The sequence below is a fragment of the Mercurialis annua genome, linkage group LG3 (genome assembly GCF_937616625.2).
Source record: "Mercurialis annua linkage group LG3, ddMerAnnu1.2, whole genome shotgun sequence".
Lineage (NCBI taxonomy): Eukaryota > Viridiplantae > Streptophyta > Magnoliopsida > Malpighiales > Euphorbiaceae > Mercurialis > Mercurialis annua.
Genome location: NC_065572.1, coordinates 54,634,006 through 54,649,653, shown reverse-complemented (window position 1 = coordinate 54,649,653; position 15,648 = coordinate 54,634,006). Strand labels below are relative to the sequence as shown.

Genomic DNA, 15,648 nt, shown 5'->3' with positions numbered 1-15,648 from the left:
GTTGATATCAACTGATTTTTTTTATTTTAATATTGGCAAATAAAATAATATTGTCTGTGAAATAAACTAAAAAATCAAATTAAATTAGATTGAGACTAGATAATGATATGTTAGCATCATGGAAGAAGACAAATAATGAAGTTGAATTATTGTAATGATATAGTGTTGACATTTTGTTTATTTTCGGTTGATATTTTGTTGATTTTAGCATTTGTGAAAAAGAAAATAATGATATTAAATTATTATAGTGTTACAATGTTGATCTTATGTTGATATTGCGTTAATGTTATGTTGATATTTAGTTGATTTTATCATTAACGAAAAAAACACATTATATGTGAAAATAAAATAAAAAAATTGAAATTAAATTGAAAAAATGTTGAAAAAATAAAAATTAGTATAAAAAAGATTGAAAAATTTAAATCAGTTTGTTTATTACATATGTTGATATCAACACAAGATCCACATTGTAACATTATAATAATTCAATATCATTATTGTCTTTTTCACCAATGTTAAAATCAACAAAATATTAACCGAAAATCAACACAATTTCAACATTGTAACATTACAATAATTCAACATTTTTATTTGTCTTCTTCCCCAATACTAACATATCATTATCTAGTCTCAGTTAAATTTTTATTTTTTTAGTTTATTTCACGGCATCATTGTCTTATTTGTCAATGTTAAAATCAATAAATATCAACTGATTATCAACATAAAATCAACAACACTGAAACATTACAATAATTTTATCAATCTACCATCATCAACAAATCGTGCTGCAGAATTAAAAAAAAAACAGAAATATAACCAAACATAGTAAAACTGCAGAAATAACATATTTTCATTCCATATGATTTATGTACATGAAAATTAGTATTACATTCATTAAAGATAATCTTTACACATGTTTAATGGTAAAAAAATTATTGGGATTTAAAAACAGTTAATAAAACAATTTGTAGATCTGAAAATGAAAAAGAAGAAGAAGAAGAACGGTGACTCTTTTTGTCTCAAAATCTGATCATATGCCTTTAAAAAACTTTTTAAAATCGTTAAAAACTTCTGATATTTATTTTTCCTTCCGACAATAAACTCCGATTCAGATCTGAAAAAGAAAACACAAAAATAAGAGAACGACGGCGGCACAATGAAGGCGACAGTGGAGCGGCACTGAGACTTGATGAAGGGCGATGACTATCAGAAGAAGAAATCGTGTGGAAAAGAAGAAAAGAAACCGCTACTTTCAGAAAAAAATGAAAAAGAAACCGCCAATATCAGAGTTAAGAAAGAAGTTCGTAAAAAAGAGAAGAATTTAAAAATTTAGGTTAAGAAAGTAATAAAAGGCTGTATGAAAAGTAAAGAAAAATTTTGGCCCGTATAAAAATTATTGGGCTAAAAAATCTCGTAAAACATATAAAAAGCTCTAAATATTAATTTGATTTTACGTAAATGCGCAGGATTACTACTGGTTATAAAATATTTTAACCGAATATAATCAATTTTGATCTGTTCTATGAATAAATCTATTAAATTCAGAAGGAATTTAATATGTCTTATGAAAAAAGTTATCCTACAGTTCAAAATCTTAAATTAGAACCAAAATCTCATATTCTTGATCTCACTATGCCATTTTATCAAATCAAGTGCAGTTTATCAAATTAAGTGTAGTGTACACCAAAGTTATCATTAAATCACTAGATGTAATTTTCTTCTTTCATCTCGAACAAATGAAAAGAAAGAAAAAAAATTAAATAATCAAAATTTTAAAAGTTAATTTTTTGTAAGTAGAAATGGAATGTTCTACTTTATAATTTAAAAAGAAAAAAATCAAAAATTGTATACATTACATTTAAGATAAAGCAACAGTTTAAAAGTGTTATTGGATTGAATCAAACTGTTACATTTATTTAAACTAGTACAACAGTTTGTCATAAATGTTGCTTCATATCATAAAGTTTTGAACTTTGTTAATTTTTTTGCGACGGTTTTTAATTGTAACTATTTTGTTGCCTTATATAAACTATTGCAACAGTTTCAAAACTGATGTTTAGTTAGTGTTGCTAAAAGTGGCTTATGTGGTGGTGTTAATTTGATTTTAAAAAAAATTCATTAATTTCTACTTTTTATGAGTTTGTAGGTTTTCTAGAATATTAGTCTTTTTGTCTTTATCCATTTTAAAAACTATAATCTCTAAAGAAATTAATTTTAAGTTGTTTTTGGTGATGGGAAACTCCAGCAGGGCCCGACAGCCCCTTTAAGACGGAGACCGAAATTTAATTTAAGTGATTAAATATAGTTTATAAAAATTAAAAAATTATAGGAATTATTTATTATTGCGTGACTATACAACTTATATATATATATATATATATATATATATATATATATATATAGGACTGTGCGTTCGGTTAGTTCGGTCGGTTCGGTCACCAAACCGAACAAACCGAACACCGAAGTTTGGTAAAAATCCCAAACCGAACTGGACCGAATTTTAATTTTGGCTTACACCAAACCGAACCGAAAAATTTGGTTTGGTTCGGTTCGGTGAAAAACCGAAATTTTTTACTTTCTCTATTTTTTTAATTTTTTTATCATAAAATAAATTCTAATATTAAATAATGAGTGTCTAATAAATATTTTTATATAGTTATTAGCATAATTATATGTTGTATGAAGTTTATTAACTTATATATCAACTATAATTAAAATATTAAACCAAAAAAATATAAATTTACATATATTTATATATCTTTTTTATTTTTTATTTAATTGTTCGGTTTTTCGGTTTTTTCGGTTTTTAAAATGCTCAAACCGAACCGAAAACCGAAGACCAAACTTTTACCTAATTACAAACCGAACCAAACCATAGTCACCAAAAAACCGAACCACAATTGTAATTTCGGTTCGGTTCGGTGAAACGGTTCGGTTTGGTTCGGTTTTTGCACAGCCCTATATATATATAGGAAAGTTTACGTATTTACCTCAAAAACTAAAAATAATTGTTTTTTTTACCTCAAAACTGAAAAATTTTAAAAAATACTTCAAGATTTTCAAATTTATTTTTTTACTTTGAGCATTTAAAATAATTGTAATTTTACTCCGTTATCATCTAGTTATTATTAACATTATCATACTGTTATCATGAAATCCTTCTATAATTATTTTTACGTACGTCGTCATAACCTTATCATACTTCATTATCATCTAACTATCATAACATTATCACACACTCCAGTGTTATGATAACGATATAATAATGTAGTGATACTGACATGATAATCAGAAACTATTGTATCAAAACATTATCATAAATATTATCATGTCGTTATCATAATCATTATCATATAGGTAGCATAAAACATTATCATCTCGGTATCATATGATTATATTATGATAACGACATGATAATGTTATTAATACAGATATGTTAATCAATTTTTTTTGTAGAAAATCTTTTTTTGCAGTGTTATGATAGTAACATGATGATACAGTGATAACAACATGATAATCAAACACTACTATTTTTGTAGAAAATTGTTTTTTATTTTTGCAGAAAATTATTTTTTTCAACTGAAAATCGTTTTATTTACATATTTTTAAGATTTAAAAACTGAAAAAAAAATAAAGATCAATTTGTTTAGATTTGTAAATTGAAATAAAACGTAAAAAATCACAAAATTGGCACATCAAATATGAAAAAACGGAGGAACGACGGCTAGACGACGACGGAGTAATGACAGAGCGACGGTAGAGTGACGAAAGAGAAATAATGGAAAAAAAGAAGAAGAACAAATAAAAATGGAGAAAAAAATAAGAATTGAGCCACAATGGAGAAAAAGGAGAAAGAGAGAGAGAGAGACAAAAAAAAGAATGACGAGTGTTGAAAGTGTGTTGAAAGTGACAGGTGAGAGTAAAAATAATATGTTTAAAATAAAAAATAGGTAAATTATAATAGTTAAAATATACTATCTTAGAGTTAAAAAATAATAATATTAAAAAATGAGGCATTTTCTGTCATTCTGAGCCCTAGCCGTTTCTTCTCTTCTCACTAAGTAGAAAATTAGGTCTTCTCTTCTCTACCAAGATCGTTTCCTTTCCTTTTCTTCAATGTCAGACCGTAAACGATTATTTTGCACACCTAGATATTTTGATGTAGGATCTATTACAAGAGGCACATATTATTTTTAATAATTTTCTCCATTTTTTTATTCGGATAGGATACCATATTATTTTTGGCTAAATGGCACCAAAAATCAGAAATTTTAGCGTGTTTGGCACATTTAACACAAACTTTCAATTTTGACAATTTCAGACATAAACTTTCAATTTTTTGCAATTCGAGCTACCGACCGAATTTCCGATCTGAGACTTCCTATGTGGACATCGGAGTTGGCACGCTGTATCATTTCAGTCCACGTATTAAACTCACCGTTTTGTGAAAAATGCTTCTAAAACAAAATGGCATCGTTTTATGCTTACCAAATTAACCCTAAGTTTATTTTTACCATCTTCTTTCTGTCATTATGAGCCCTAGCCGTTTCTTCTCTTCTCACCAAGTAGAAAATTAGGTCTTCTCTTCTCCACCAAGATCGTTTCCTTTCCTTTTCTTCAATGTCAGATCGTAAACGATTATAAACACAGATTGTTTCCTTTCCTTTTCTTCAATGTCTTCTCTTCTCCACCAAGATCGTTTCCTTTCCTTTCTTCCATTCCATAAAATCGCAATCATCAAACTACAAGAAGCAAAACCCAATTCGTTTTTAAGCAAACAAATATTTCACAAACTCGCAATCATCAAATATTTCACTACAACAGAGTTAATAAATTTTTACTTACCCGTCTGTATGGGCATTTTCAAAATCTCCTGCCTGGGTCCTTATCAGTGTATGAAATGTAGCACATAGCTCTCGTTTCATGCTGACATTCCTTAATAGGAACTGAGCTTGCAGAAGAGGCATAGGAGAATGTTTCATTTGTGCCTCTTGCAATGGATCCTACATCAAAATCTCTAGGTGTGCAAAATAATCGTTTACGGTCTGACATTGAAGAAAAGAAAAGGAAACGATCTTGGTAGAGAAGAGAAGACCTAATTTTCTACTTGGTGAGAAGAGAAGAAACGGCTAGGGCTCAGAATGACAGAAAGAAGATGGTAAAAATAAACTTAGGGTTAATTTGGTATGCATAAAACGGTGTCATTTGTTTTTAGAAGCATTTTTCACAAAACGGTGAGTTTAATACGTAGACTGAAATGATACAGCGTGGCAGCTCCGATGTCCACATATGAAGTCTCAGATCGGAATTTCGGTTGGTAGCTCGAATTGCAAAAAATTAAAAGTTTATGTCTGAAATTGCCAAAATTGAAAGTTTGGGTTAAATGTGTCAAACACGCTAAAGTTTCTAATTTTTGGTGCCATTAAGCCATTATTTTTTAAAAAAAGTTTTTTTTCTAGTTTTCTCTAGAGTATATGCCAATCTATGACAAGTGGAGGAGATAGATATTATAGTAATTTCCTGAAATACATGTTTCGGTAATTTATTTACACTTTTACCTATCAAGTTCTGATTTTTTTCTGACTTTTTTATTTACGAGAAATACCTTTTTTTTAATTTCACAAATACCTTTTTCGGTTTTCAATTTTGGTTTTTAGTTTTTGGTTCGTCGACCGAACCGACCGATTGCACAGTCTATTTTTCAGTTTTTAATAATTTATTCATTTTTTATAGATTTTTTTCCTAGAATTTTTTAATTTTTTATAGTGTAAAAATAGTGTATATACAGTGGTTTTATGGTGTTTTTATAGTGTAAGATTAGTATACATAGTTTGTGTATATATAATATATATATAGTGTATTTATGGCATTTTGTAGTGTTTTTATAGTTTATACCATGAAAACACTGCAAATACACCATAAACACTGTAAATGCACCATAAACATACTAAAAACGGTAGAAATAAACCAAAAAAACATAGATATTCCGAAAAACACCAGAATACACTATAAATACACCAAAAATGCACTAAAACGTAAATATATTATAAAATTACAAATGCACCATAAATCAATTTGTTCTTTACAAAATCAGTAACAATAAACAAATCGATGAATATGAGAAAGACAAAATAAATAATTATATGAATAATAGAATAATTTTATAAACAAAAAATTATAGATCTACAATAATTTATTTACAAATTGCTTAAATCATTACAAAAAAACCTTAAAAATTACACAAATCTAAAAATGAGTCGAGAAATTCATAACGCAAACGGAAGAGACGAACGGACTAGCGCGAACGGAAAAGACGAACAGAAAAACAACTGGAAACGACGAGAATTCCATCGAAAGTAGACGAACGGAAGCGCGAACGGAAAAACGAACGGAAAAGACGAACAGAAAAGTAATCGGAGGAGACTAACTGAAAATCAAACGAAAAGAAAAGAAGAGAACTTTAAGAGAGAAGAGAGAGAAAAAAATGGCTATGTACAAGTTTAACCTAAAATGAGATAAGACATCTATATATAGTGGGTATTTTTGTAAATAAGTTAGAAAAATAGATAGCGTAGGAAATAAGAAAAAGATGAGTCAAAATGCTGTAAATATTTTTTTAAAAGGCCTATCACTCAAAAACCCCTCACCTTTAAACTTTTTTTCAATTCCACCCCGACGTTGAAAATTTGTCAATTTTACCCACTTTTGAATTTTTCATTTTCAATTGTACCCCAATATTTTAATTTTTGTTAATTTTTTTACTTAAATGATGAAATCATTCAATTAATTAAGTCTAAACATGAAATTAAATTCTTTTTTATTCAAAAAAGTACTAATAAGTCCTTTATTTTTAACAACTAACTAAAAACCATAATCAAATTAACAGTAATTTAAATTCTTAATTAATTTAACTAAATTTAAATAAATTTTAAAAATATACAATTAATATATGCGAGACATGCAGAATGTTTTAAACAAATTTCCAAACGCAAAAGACGTTAATTTAATTTTTCAGGGTACAATTGAAACACAAAAATGCAAAATAGGGTAAAATTGACAAATTTTCAACGTCAGGGTATGATTGAAAAATGGCTAAAAGGTCGGGTTTTTTTAAGACATTAGGCCTTTTTAAAAATAAGTATTTAAAAAATAATTTTATAAATATTTTACTGGTTAAATAGATATCTGAAACAGATGGCCAGAGGGAATATATAATATCAAAGGAAGAGTTATTAGAGTTCAATCGAGACAAAAGATCGAAATTTTATTCATCTTAATTTCAGTTGATTGTCTTTGGAAATCAGATTGACAAATTGAACATCTAATCTGACAGTAGGACATTAATTAAGAAATTTAAAGTAAAATACTTCAAACCATATAAGTTAACTTGTAAAATACCGATTTCTTTTAGTATTACCGATTATATGAGGTGTTCCGATTATATGGGGGTTATTGATTCTGGAAGTTATTATATTTTTTTAAAGTTGCAAAATGATCACCGAACAATTTTTTGTTCTAAAATGGTCACTATACTTTGTGATTAGTAACTTCCGGCGATCACTAAATGAAATCCGGTGACTTTTGTCCTATGTGGCTTGCCGGAAGCTGACTCACACCTTTTTTTTACCGGAAAATGTTTAAAAAAATTAAGGAAGAAGATGATGATGTAGACAAATAAGAGTGATATCGACAATGACATGGCAAGAGGAAGGTGTGAGTAAGCTTCCGGCAAGCCACGTAGGATAAAAGTCATCGGATTTCATTTGGTGATCGCCGCAAGTTACTAATCACAAAGTACAGTGATCATTTTGGAACAAAAAATTGTTCGGTGACCATTTTGCAATTTTGGGAAAGTACAATGACTCCCAGAATCAATAACCCGATTATATGATTTCTAACTATGAAACGACCACACTTATAAACTTTTCATATTCATATCAATAGTCACTTGAATTGAATAACTAGGTCTCATGCGGGAGATAAATTCTAACTTTAAATTTTAAACGGCTATACGTTAGACCTGACAATTTTATACACGACACGATTAAATGATACGACACGACACGAAGTTAAACGGGTTTGAGTTTGATGTAAATGAGTTTGGGTCATAAACGGGTCAACCCGTTTATGACACGATTAATTTCGGGTCTAAATGGGTTATACACGCCTAACTCGTTTAAACCCGTTTAAACACGGTTAAGTATTTTTAATTAAAAATTATTTATTTTTATAATTTAAATGTTATTAAATTCTTAATTTTAATAAAAAAATTATATTATATATAATTAAAGTAGTATTTATCTCAAAATATAGTAATAATTCTTTTAATATTATATTAAATAAATTAAAAAAGTAGTTAAACAATTAAACGGGTTTAAACGTGTCACTTTAAACGGGTTGATCCAGTAACACGTTTATATAAACGTGTTTATACGTGTCGTGTCGTGTAACCCGTGTAATATCCGTGTCGTGTTGATTTTATATATACAACCCGATTAATAATCGTGTCGTGTTCGTGTTTAGCCTAATCGTGTTCGTATCTAAACGGGTTTAACCCGTTTATGACCCGCATACACGAATTGCCAGGTCTACTATACGTACATGTTAATACAGTTTGAACCCGCAAACTCATTTAAATATATTTATTCTAGTTGTGTATTTCGCTTATTGTTTTTTTTTTTCAATCTTCGTATACACTCATTTACAATATTAGTGTCGATTTACGTGTTTCACACGTGACTCGTCAAAATATTATATGTATGCTTAGTTAATAATTTTTTTATATTTATAAATTATGTTTAAACATAAATTAGCAATAATTATTGATATAATAGTTAATTAGGAGTAGTCTATTTTATTTATAGAGAATACAAATTGAAAATATTAAATAATAATTAAATTAATAATCTATCTTAATTAAAATTTTAAATGATTAAATAATAATTAAAATAATAGCTATTAAATATTAAAGTAGTCTATTTGAATTATTACTATAAACAATTATCTCTACATAGTATTATAAGTAGTTTATTTTAGCTCATTCTCTAATTCTAATTAACTCTAATGATTATTTTAATAATTTTTTAATTAATACATGTATTTTATTAAATAAAAAAAATATTAACATAAATGTGCATGTCTCCCATCCGTGTGTTTTAAGATTGATTACTATTAAATAACAATAATTTAAGAATTTAAAAGATAACTATGAAAGAAAATAATTAAAAAGGATAATAATATCAGAATTCTAAAAATTGCTCTTGTCTTATCAAAATATCGCCATCCTATAACTAAACACATATAATAGAAATCTTATTACTAATTTTAAATATGGGAAATTTTGTTTTTTAAATTTGCGTCAATACAAATGATAAAAAATTTGTGTCATCATATAGAAATAATAAGGTTGATATATATAGGTGAGACATCATTATCTGAAGCATATATAATTGAAAAGATGTCGTTATCTTTCCCACAAAAACAAATATCCTTACGCAAACAACTCAGCAGCTCTACTAACTTAACACACTTTGCTCTGATAAACCTTACACGGCGGCGCTGAGGAACAAACGTCAGTAGCCCGCACTTACTTTGTCATGCTAGACAAAGATTCACTCTTCTCCATGCTACCTCTGCAATCCCAAGTTTTCAAGATTTTCCAAGTGTATCCTTATAGTTTATAAAGGATGATATGTTAGAAAAACGATCGACCTTTATTTTTTTTTAATAGCACTCCTATCTTATAATACGGTCAATTTTATCTTATTTGCTATTTTTGACTTTTAAAAACACCTTAAATTAAAAAAATTAAATGATCGTATTACTATAAGGACGGAAATATTTAAAGCAACCAATTTAAGGGTCATATAATATATTTTTTTATTTCTACAAATTCAAACAAGTCTTATAACTTAAAAAAATTCAAACAAGTATTTTAACTTAAAAAAATTCAAACAAATACTAAATAAAAAAAATTAATGAGATAGATATATAATTAAATTTTCAATTTTATTAAAAATAAAATAAAAATCGATATTCTTCGGATCCACTACTGCCTTCGTGGGACCCACGACCTGCCGCCGCCAGCTGTACTCTTTCGATTTACGAACCGCCGCCGTCCAACAAAGAAATCAGTAGCTGGTTTTTGGAGAAACCTGCTGCTGGTTTTGGTTACTCCGTGGAGACGACCTTGTCCTTACATGGAAGGATGAGCAGACCTTACTCCTCCTCTATGGAAGACGGCAGTAGGTCTAAGGGCAGATAGCGAGTCCGTGGGAGGCAGCGGCGGAGTTAAAGTCCTTTTGTCTAATTAACTTATTTAAATTAATGTTTTTAATATTAATTATTTTATTTTGTCAAAAATATGGTTTTTTGTGTAATTTATAACATAAAAAAATATTTAGAGTATTCGATAAATATGAAGAGTCTATTTTGAATGTCATTCAAATGAAAATACTTCAATTTGATGTTTCATGATAGAATTGAAATTAATTAAACAACGTCGGAGTGCAATTGACCGATTTACAACATCAAGGTGCTGTTGAAAAAAAAAAGGTTGGTAGGTTTTCAGCATATTAGCCATTTGTAGATTGCCTAATGACTAAAAAAGGTTAAATCTTCCATGAGGGTTTCACAAAAGTTCAAACCTTTCAATTTTATCCAATTTGTCCTGTAACGCATGATTTTATTTCAATTATGTCAACCTACACAATTTTACTTATGTGGGGCTGATGTGTAGCATGCCACAACAGTGCCACGTAGGCGCCACATGAGCAAAATCACATAGTTGGACATTATTAAAATAAAATCATGCGTTTCAGGATAAATTGGATAAAACTAAAAAGTTTTGGACTTTTGTCAAATATTTTTCAAAGATTTGGCTGTTTTTGGTTATGTGGCCTTTATAGATTGTCATTTTTAAATTTTGGTATAAAATTATGTTTTTGCCATAATTGCTATCTTAATATTTTTTTCTGCAAACTGGGTTAAAACTGGAGTAGAAAACATGTTTTAGGTCTTTCATATCACTTTTATTCAATTAAATTCAAACCCTTTGATTTTCTGCACTTAGGGACCATGTTAGAATTAAAACTGTCTCTTTTTGTGTTTTGGCGTGTCTGTCGTCTTTTTCATTAAAACTGCCTTAAAAACATGATTTAGGGTGTTTATTGTTTGTTTAATCATCTTAGATCGATTCCCAAATTATATATAATGTTTTCCTATACGTTCAATGTCTTTTTGAGCGTGTTTGCATGAAAAGTTGTCGAGAAAATCACCAAAAAATGAAATTGCTGCCTCTGCCCGTAACGATGCTGCCACCACTACAACTAGCGCCGCTGCAAGTGTGAACTGGCACCGCCGGCACTACAACCGGCGCCCAGTTCGTCCCTCCCCGTATTTCCAGAATCGCTTCCAGATCATTCTAGACTCGTCCCAAACTTGTTTTTAGGTTTTTGGGCTCGTTTGATATCGAAATTAGGCCATGTTTGAGCCCAGATTTAGGGTTTTTGATGTAATTTAATTTTATGAACTATAGTGGGCCAGACTCAATGTAATCCGGGCTTCAAAGCCCAAACTTGTAGCCGATAATATAATTCGGGCTCATAAGCCCGCAACCGGCAAATGTAGCAACTTCCAGACCAGATTCTGGGTCCATCCAAATTTGGAATCGATCCTGATTGGAACCAATAGAATCGTATCGACGAGACGGACAACTTTCATATTTTGCTCGATAACAAGTTCTGACCACACCAACGGTCATATACAAGGTTTAAAAATATTTCTCACCTTATATGCATAGCAACTGCCCTTAAACATGTTTGCAATGTTTACAGCTTTCCAAAAGCATGCAAATCCAAGTATTAACAGGTTAAAGGACTAACAACGTAATTTAGCAATCAAATCAATTCCAGCCAATCACCTAGACATCTTAAGGATTGCATATAAAATGTAGTTAGAGGTTGCATATGATTTCAAGAATCACCTAATAAAATCAATCAAACTTATACTCTCGGTTTAAGCTTTGTGCATGTAAAATATCCAAACCAGCCAACACTTTTTACTTGTTAGAAACCGCCAGGTCTAGATGTATGTTAGGAGTAATTGTTATTTACTAGTCTAAATTGAGTCATATGCGCGTCAAACGTGTTTACAGCTTTCATAAGTGTTTACATTTCCAACAATATATCCTGTGAGTTACAATGTATGTTGAGATGATATAGATGCATCCAGTAAGTAAAGTAAAATAGAGGTTAATAAGTCAAGCTGCACGAGTCTCGGAGAGGTCCACGAACCCTAGTCTTTGGTCGGCGTACGGTAACTTTACCCATAAGCGAGTAAAGTTATCGAGTCGATGTAAAAGGCATTTGTAGCTGAGGTAGGTGGCGACTCCACACTTTATCAAAACCTGTCCAGAATAGAGTATTGACATAAGGCTGGGCGAACAGAACCCCAAAATCCACGCTTCTACTCACACAAATGTTTTAAAATAGGTAACTCAAGAGAAAAAAATTAATAAATCTATTTAATCATTTCAAAATTAAATTGTTTTCTTTTTAATTTCTTTACATAACTAATTTATATAAGTTCCAATTACTACAAATTATATATATTCACACAGCATCATGAGTTGACAAAAGTTAATACAAAACATTACAAAAAATATTTATAATCTGTATAATATGAATGAAAACATTAAAAAAAATAAAGAGTGAAGGAACTTAATTAGTATCCCACCATTTCACTACCAAATTTACTAGGACTATAATAAAATATCACAATTTAATAACTTCACAAAGTGAGACAAAAAAAAATACAATCCAAAGAAAAATCACAAGAAAGGATAAACAAAATAAAGAATAACAAATCATTTCTTCAATATTTTATCATTAATAACTTTTAACAATATCTTCAAGCCTTTGGAGGTTCTGCAGCTTCCTCCACTTTGGTAGCAGGTGGCGGCGGTACAACAGCTTCCTCCGCCGCTTTGGCAGGTGGCTCAGCCGGTGTTGCTTCCACTGAAACTGGAGCTTCTGCTGGCTTCTCAACTACAATCTCCTTTTCTGTGGTGGTTGTTTCCTCTCCGGCAGCCTCCTTTGGTTTCTCTTCTTCGACGGGAAGAAAAGTGGAGACCTTCTCAAATATAAAGAAGATTGGAGCTGATACATATGCTGCTCCAAATTTTGTTGATGCTTCTGACACTGTTTTTGATCCTGGAAACTCTGTTTTTTTTTTAAACAAATACACAACAATTAGGTGATAATAAAATAAAAGGCTAAAGGTACATAATGACCCTTTATATTTATCAGAAAAAAAAATATAAGCTCTGTTTATTATTGTTGTGCCATTTAAACTCTCAACGTTTGAAAAAGTGCAAAAATAAGTTTTTTTAAAGAACATATAAACCCTTTTAATTTATCTATCACAACTTAGTCTCTCGAATTTTTCAGTTATTTTTGTGGTTTTTTTTTCAAGCGTGAGGTTTTATTTGCACTGTTTAAAAAATTTAAGAGCCTAAATAGTAAAATAATAATTAAAAATATTTATATACTCTTTTTTGAAAAACTTAAAGGATTTTATACCTTTTGTCCAGAGAAAAGGAAGAAAATTAAGATATAAGAATAATAAATTTTACCAATTGTAGCAAGCTCATCAAGGAACTTTTGTACCAAAGCAGAGTGTTTCTTTAATCCTGCATCTTTAGGATCCTTCACTAAACTCTGATTTCAAGTTTAAAACAAGGAGGTAACATATTAATATATGTAACAAATACTTCAAATAGGCAGCTATACATATTGAGAAAAATATAAAATAAACAAACCAAAAAAGAGGACAATGAAAAAATGATAATACGGAAAGAGGTAAAAAAAAACATAACACGAGCGCTAGCTGATATTTAGTAAGATAGTTAAAAAAATAATATGAAAGAAATCAAAAAAATAACCGGAACATAGTTTTTTTTGTTATAATTAATCGGAACATATTTGATGAGATGATTATTAATTATATCGAAAAACGTAAAAGCTAGCTAGTATTTGGTGAGATGATCGAAAAAGCATGACATCAATAATCAAAACATAATATAATACGATGCACGGAAAATTCTTTCGATCTTTAGATCTCGCAGAATTTCAAATTTAAGAAATAAAATTTCCATACTTCAGAAATTTAAAAAATTTAAAAAATAAAACATCTTTCTGTTGTATTTGTTATGCTGACCTTGAGTTCAACTGCAGAAGCTTCATAGATTTCTAAAACCTTAGGCTGGAGATCAGTCTTGTTATCTTCAAACACCTTGTTTATTTCTTCCTACAATCAAAAAAACATGCAAAAATTAGCAAGTTGTACATAATTACATGCAAGTTTTACAATTAAAAAATGAAATTAATGAAAAACCTTAGACTCATCAAAGGATTTGCAAGCTTCAGCTGCAGCAGCTTTCTTGGCTGTGCTCTCCTTCTTGAAAACCTTGTTGATTGTTGGAAGAACCTTTGATTTCCAATACCCCATATTTTATTTTCTTCTTCAAATTCAAGAAAATAAATTCCAATAAGCAAAAATATTCCAAAATTTCAAGAATCAATAGCAAAAATGTTTTCAAATAAAAGGGTATCACTAAATTTATCAAATAAAATAAAAATTACATGTTAGCTAGGCTAATAAAAGCATATATATATATAGAAATTAAGAAACCATAATAATATACCTTAATGATATTCTTGTTGTTGGTGGTGATATGTTATGAAGGTAGACAGAGAATAATTTTAAGTTAGAAATAAAAGTCGACCTCAATGCAACTGTACTTACAGCCAACTGGCCCAACTCATTCCAATCAACACATAAACGTTAATGACACTATGCCATCATATTATAGACATTTCTTCCTCCAAACAACCCCTAGTTTTGTCATTTATTTACAATTAAACTCACATCATAATTCATTTCCAAATTTAGCCTTACTTTAACAAAACTACAGGGTGTAATTCAGTTCCAACCTAACTTAAGCCAAAAATTTTATATTTTTTAAAAATTAGATTGAACTGAAATTATAAAAATAGAAATTTTTTCAACGGAGTTAATCATTTAGTTCATTTGATTTTTAAATCTGATTAGGTTTTTCTATTTGGTTTTATTCTATGAATTTAATTAGAAAACAATCATATTATAAGAGAATCCCACATCAATTAATTAAGAGGATGTCAAATTATTTATAAGTGGAAGTTAATGATGTTTAACGTGCATAACCTAATTGGTTTTGTGCAAGATGGTTCCAACTATACTATTCGTCACTGGGCCCATACTATGGAATTTCTATAGAGATAATTAGACAAGTACACGGTTAAACAACAAAATGATCTCACTAATACGAATTTTCATGTCTCGCTATAAAATTGCCACAATCTTCTTCTTTTTTTCTTTTTCACAATTTTACTCAATGTTTTTACCGTTCGATCTATTGAAATATACAGTTAGCGGGAAGGGAAACTGGTGATGGGTATTTGAGTTTACTGTCAATTTCATCAAGTGCTTTTTAGATGTTTTGATAGTGCGGTGTTTCTTGGCGATCAACAACGCCGTATGGGACAAGTTCTTCTTCTTGGTCGGAGTGGTTTTTGGTGATCAATGGCGTCGTACGAAACATTTTCTTTT

The 15,648-nt window shown here is 29.4% G+C and overlaps 1 protein-coding gene across 2 annotated transcripts; it reads right to left on the bottom strand.

Annotated features, from left to right (window-relative positions):
• Window positions 1-12,763: 12,763 nt before the first annotated feature.
• LOC126674367 (plasma membrane-associated cation-binding protein 1) lies at window positions 12,764-14,847 on the bottom strand. Of its 2 annotated transcripts, none has more exons than XM_050368815.2 (5): window positions 14,705-14,847; window positions 14,395-14,521; window positions 14,218-14,307; window positions 13,634-13,718; window positions 12,764-13,220 (listed from the first exon to the last, which is right to left on the bottom strand). In XM_050368815.2, exons 2-5 carry the CDS (start codon window positions 14,506-14,508, stop codon window positions 12,910-12,912), a joined length of 600 nt encoding a protein of 199 aa, XP_050224772.1. In that variant the 5' UTR covers window positions 14,509-14,521; window positions 14,705-14,847; the 3' UTR covers window positions 12,764-12,909. The 2 variants fall into 2 exon arrangements, with proteins under 2 accessions (XP_050224772.1, XP_050224773.1); XM_050368816.2 differs by having other exon boundaries at window positions 14,395-14,518; window positions 14,705-14,843.
• Window positions 14,848-15,648: the final 801 nt, after the last annotated feature.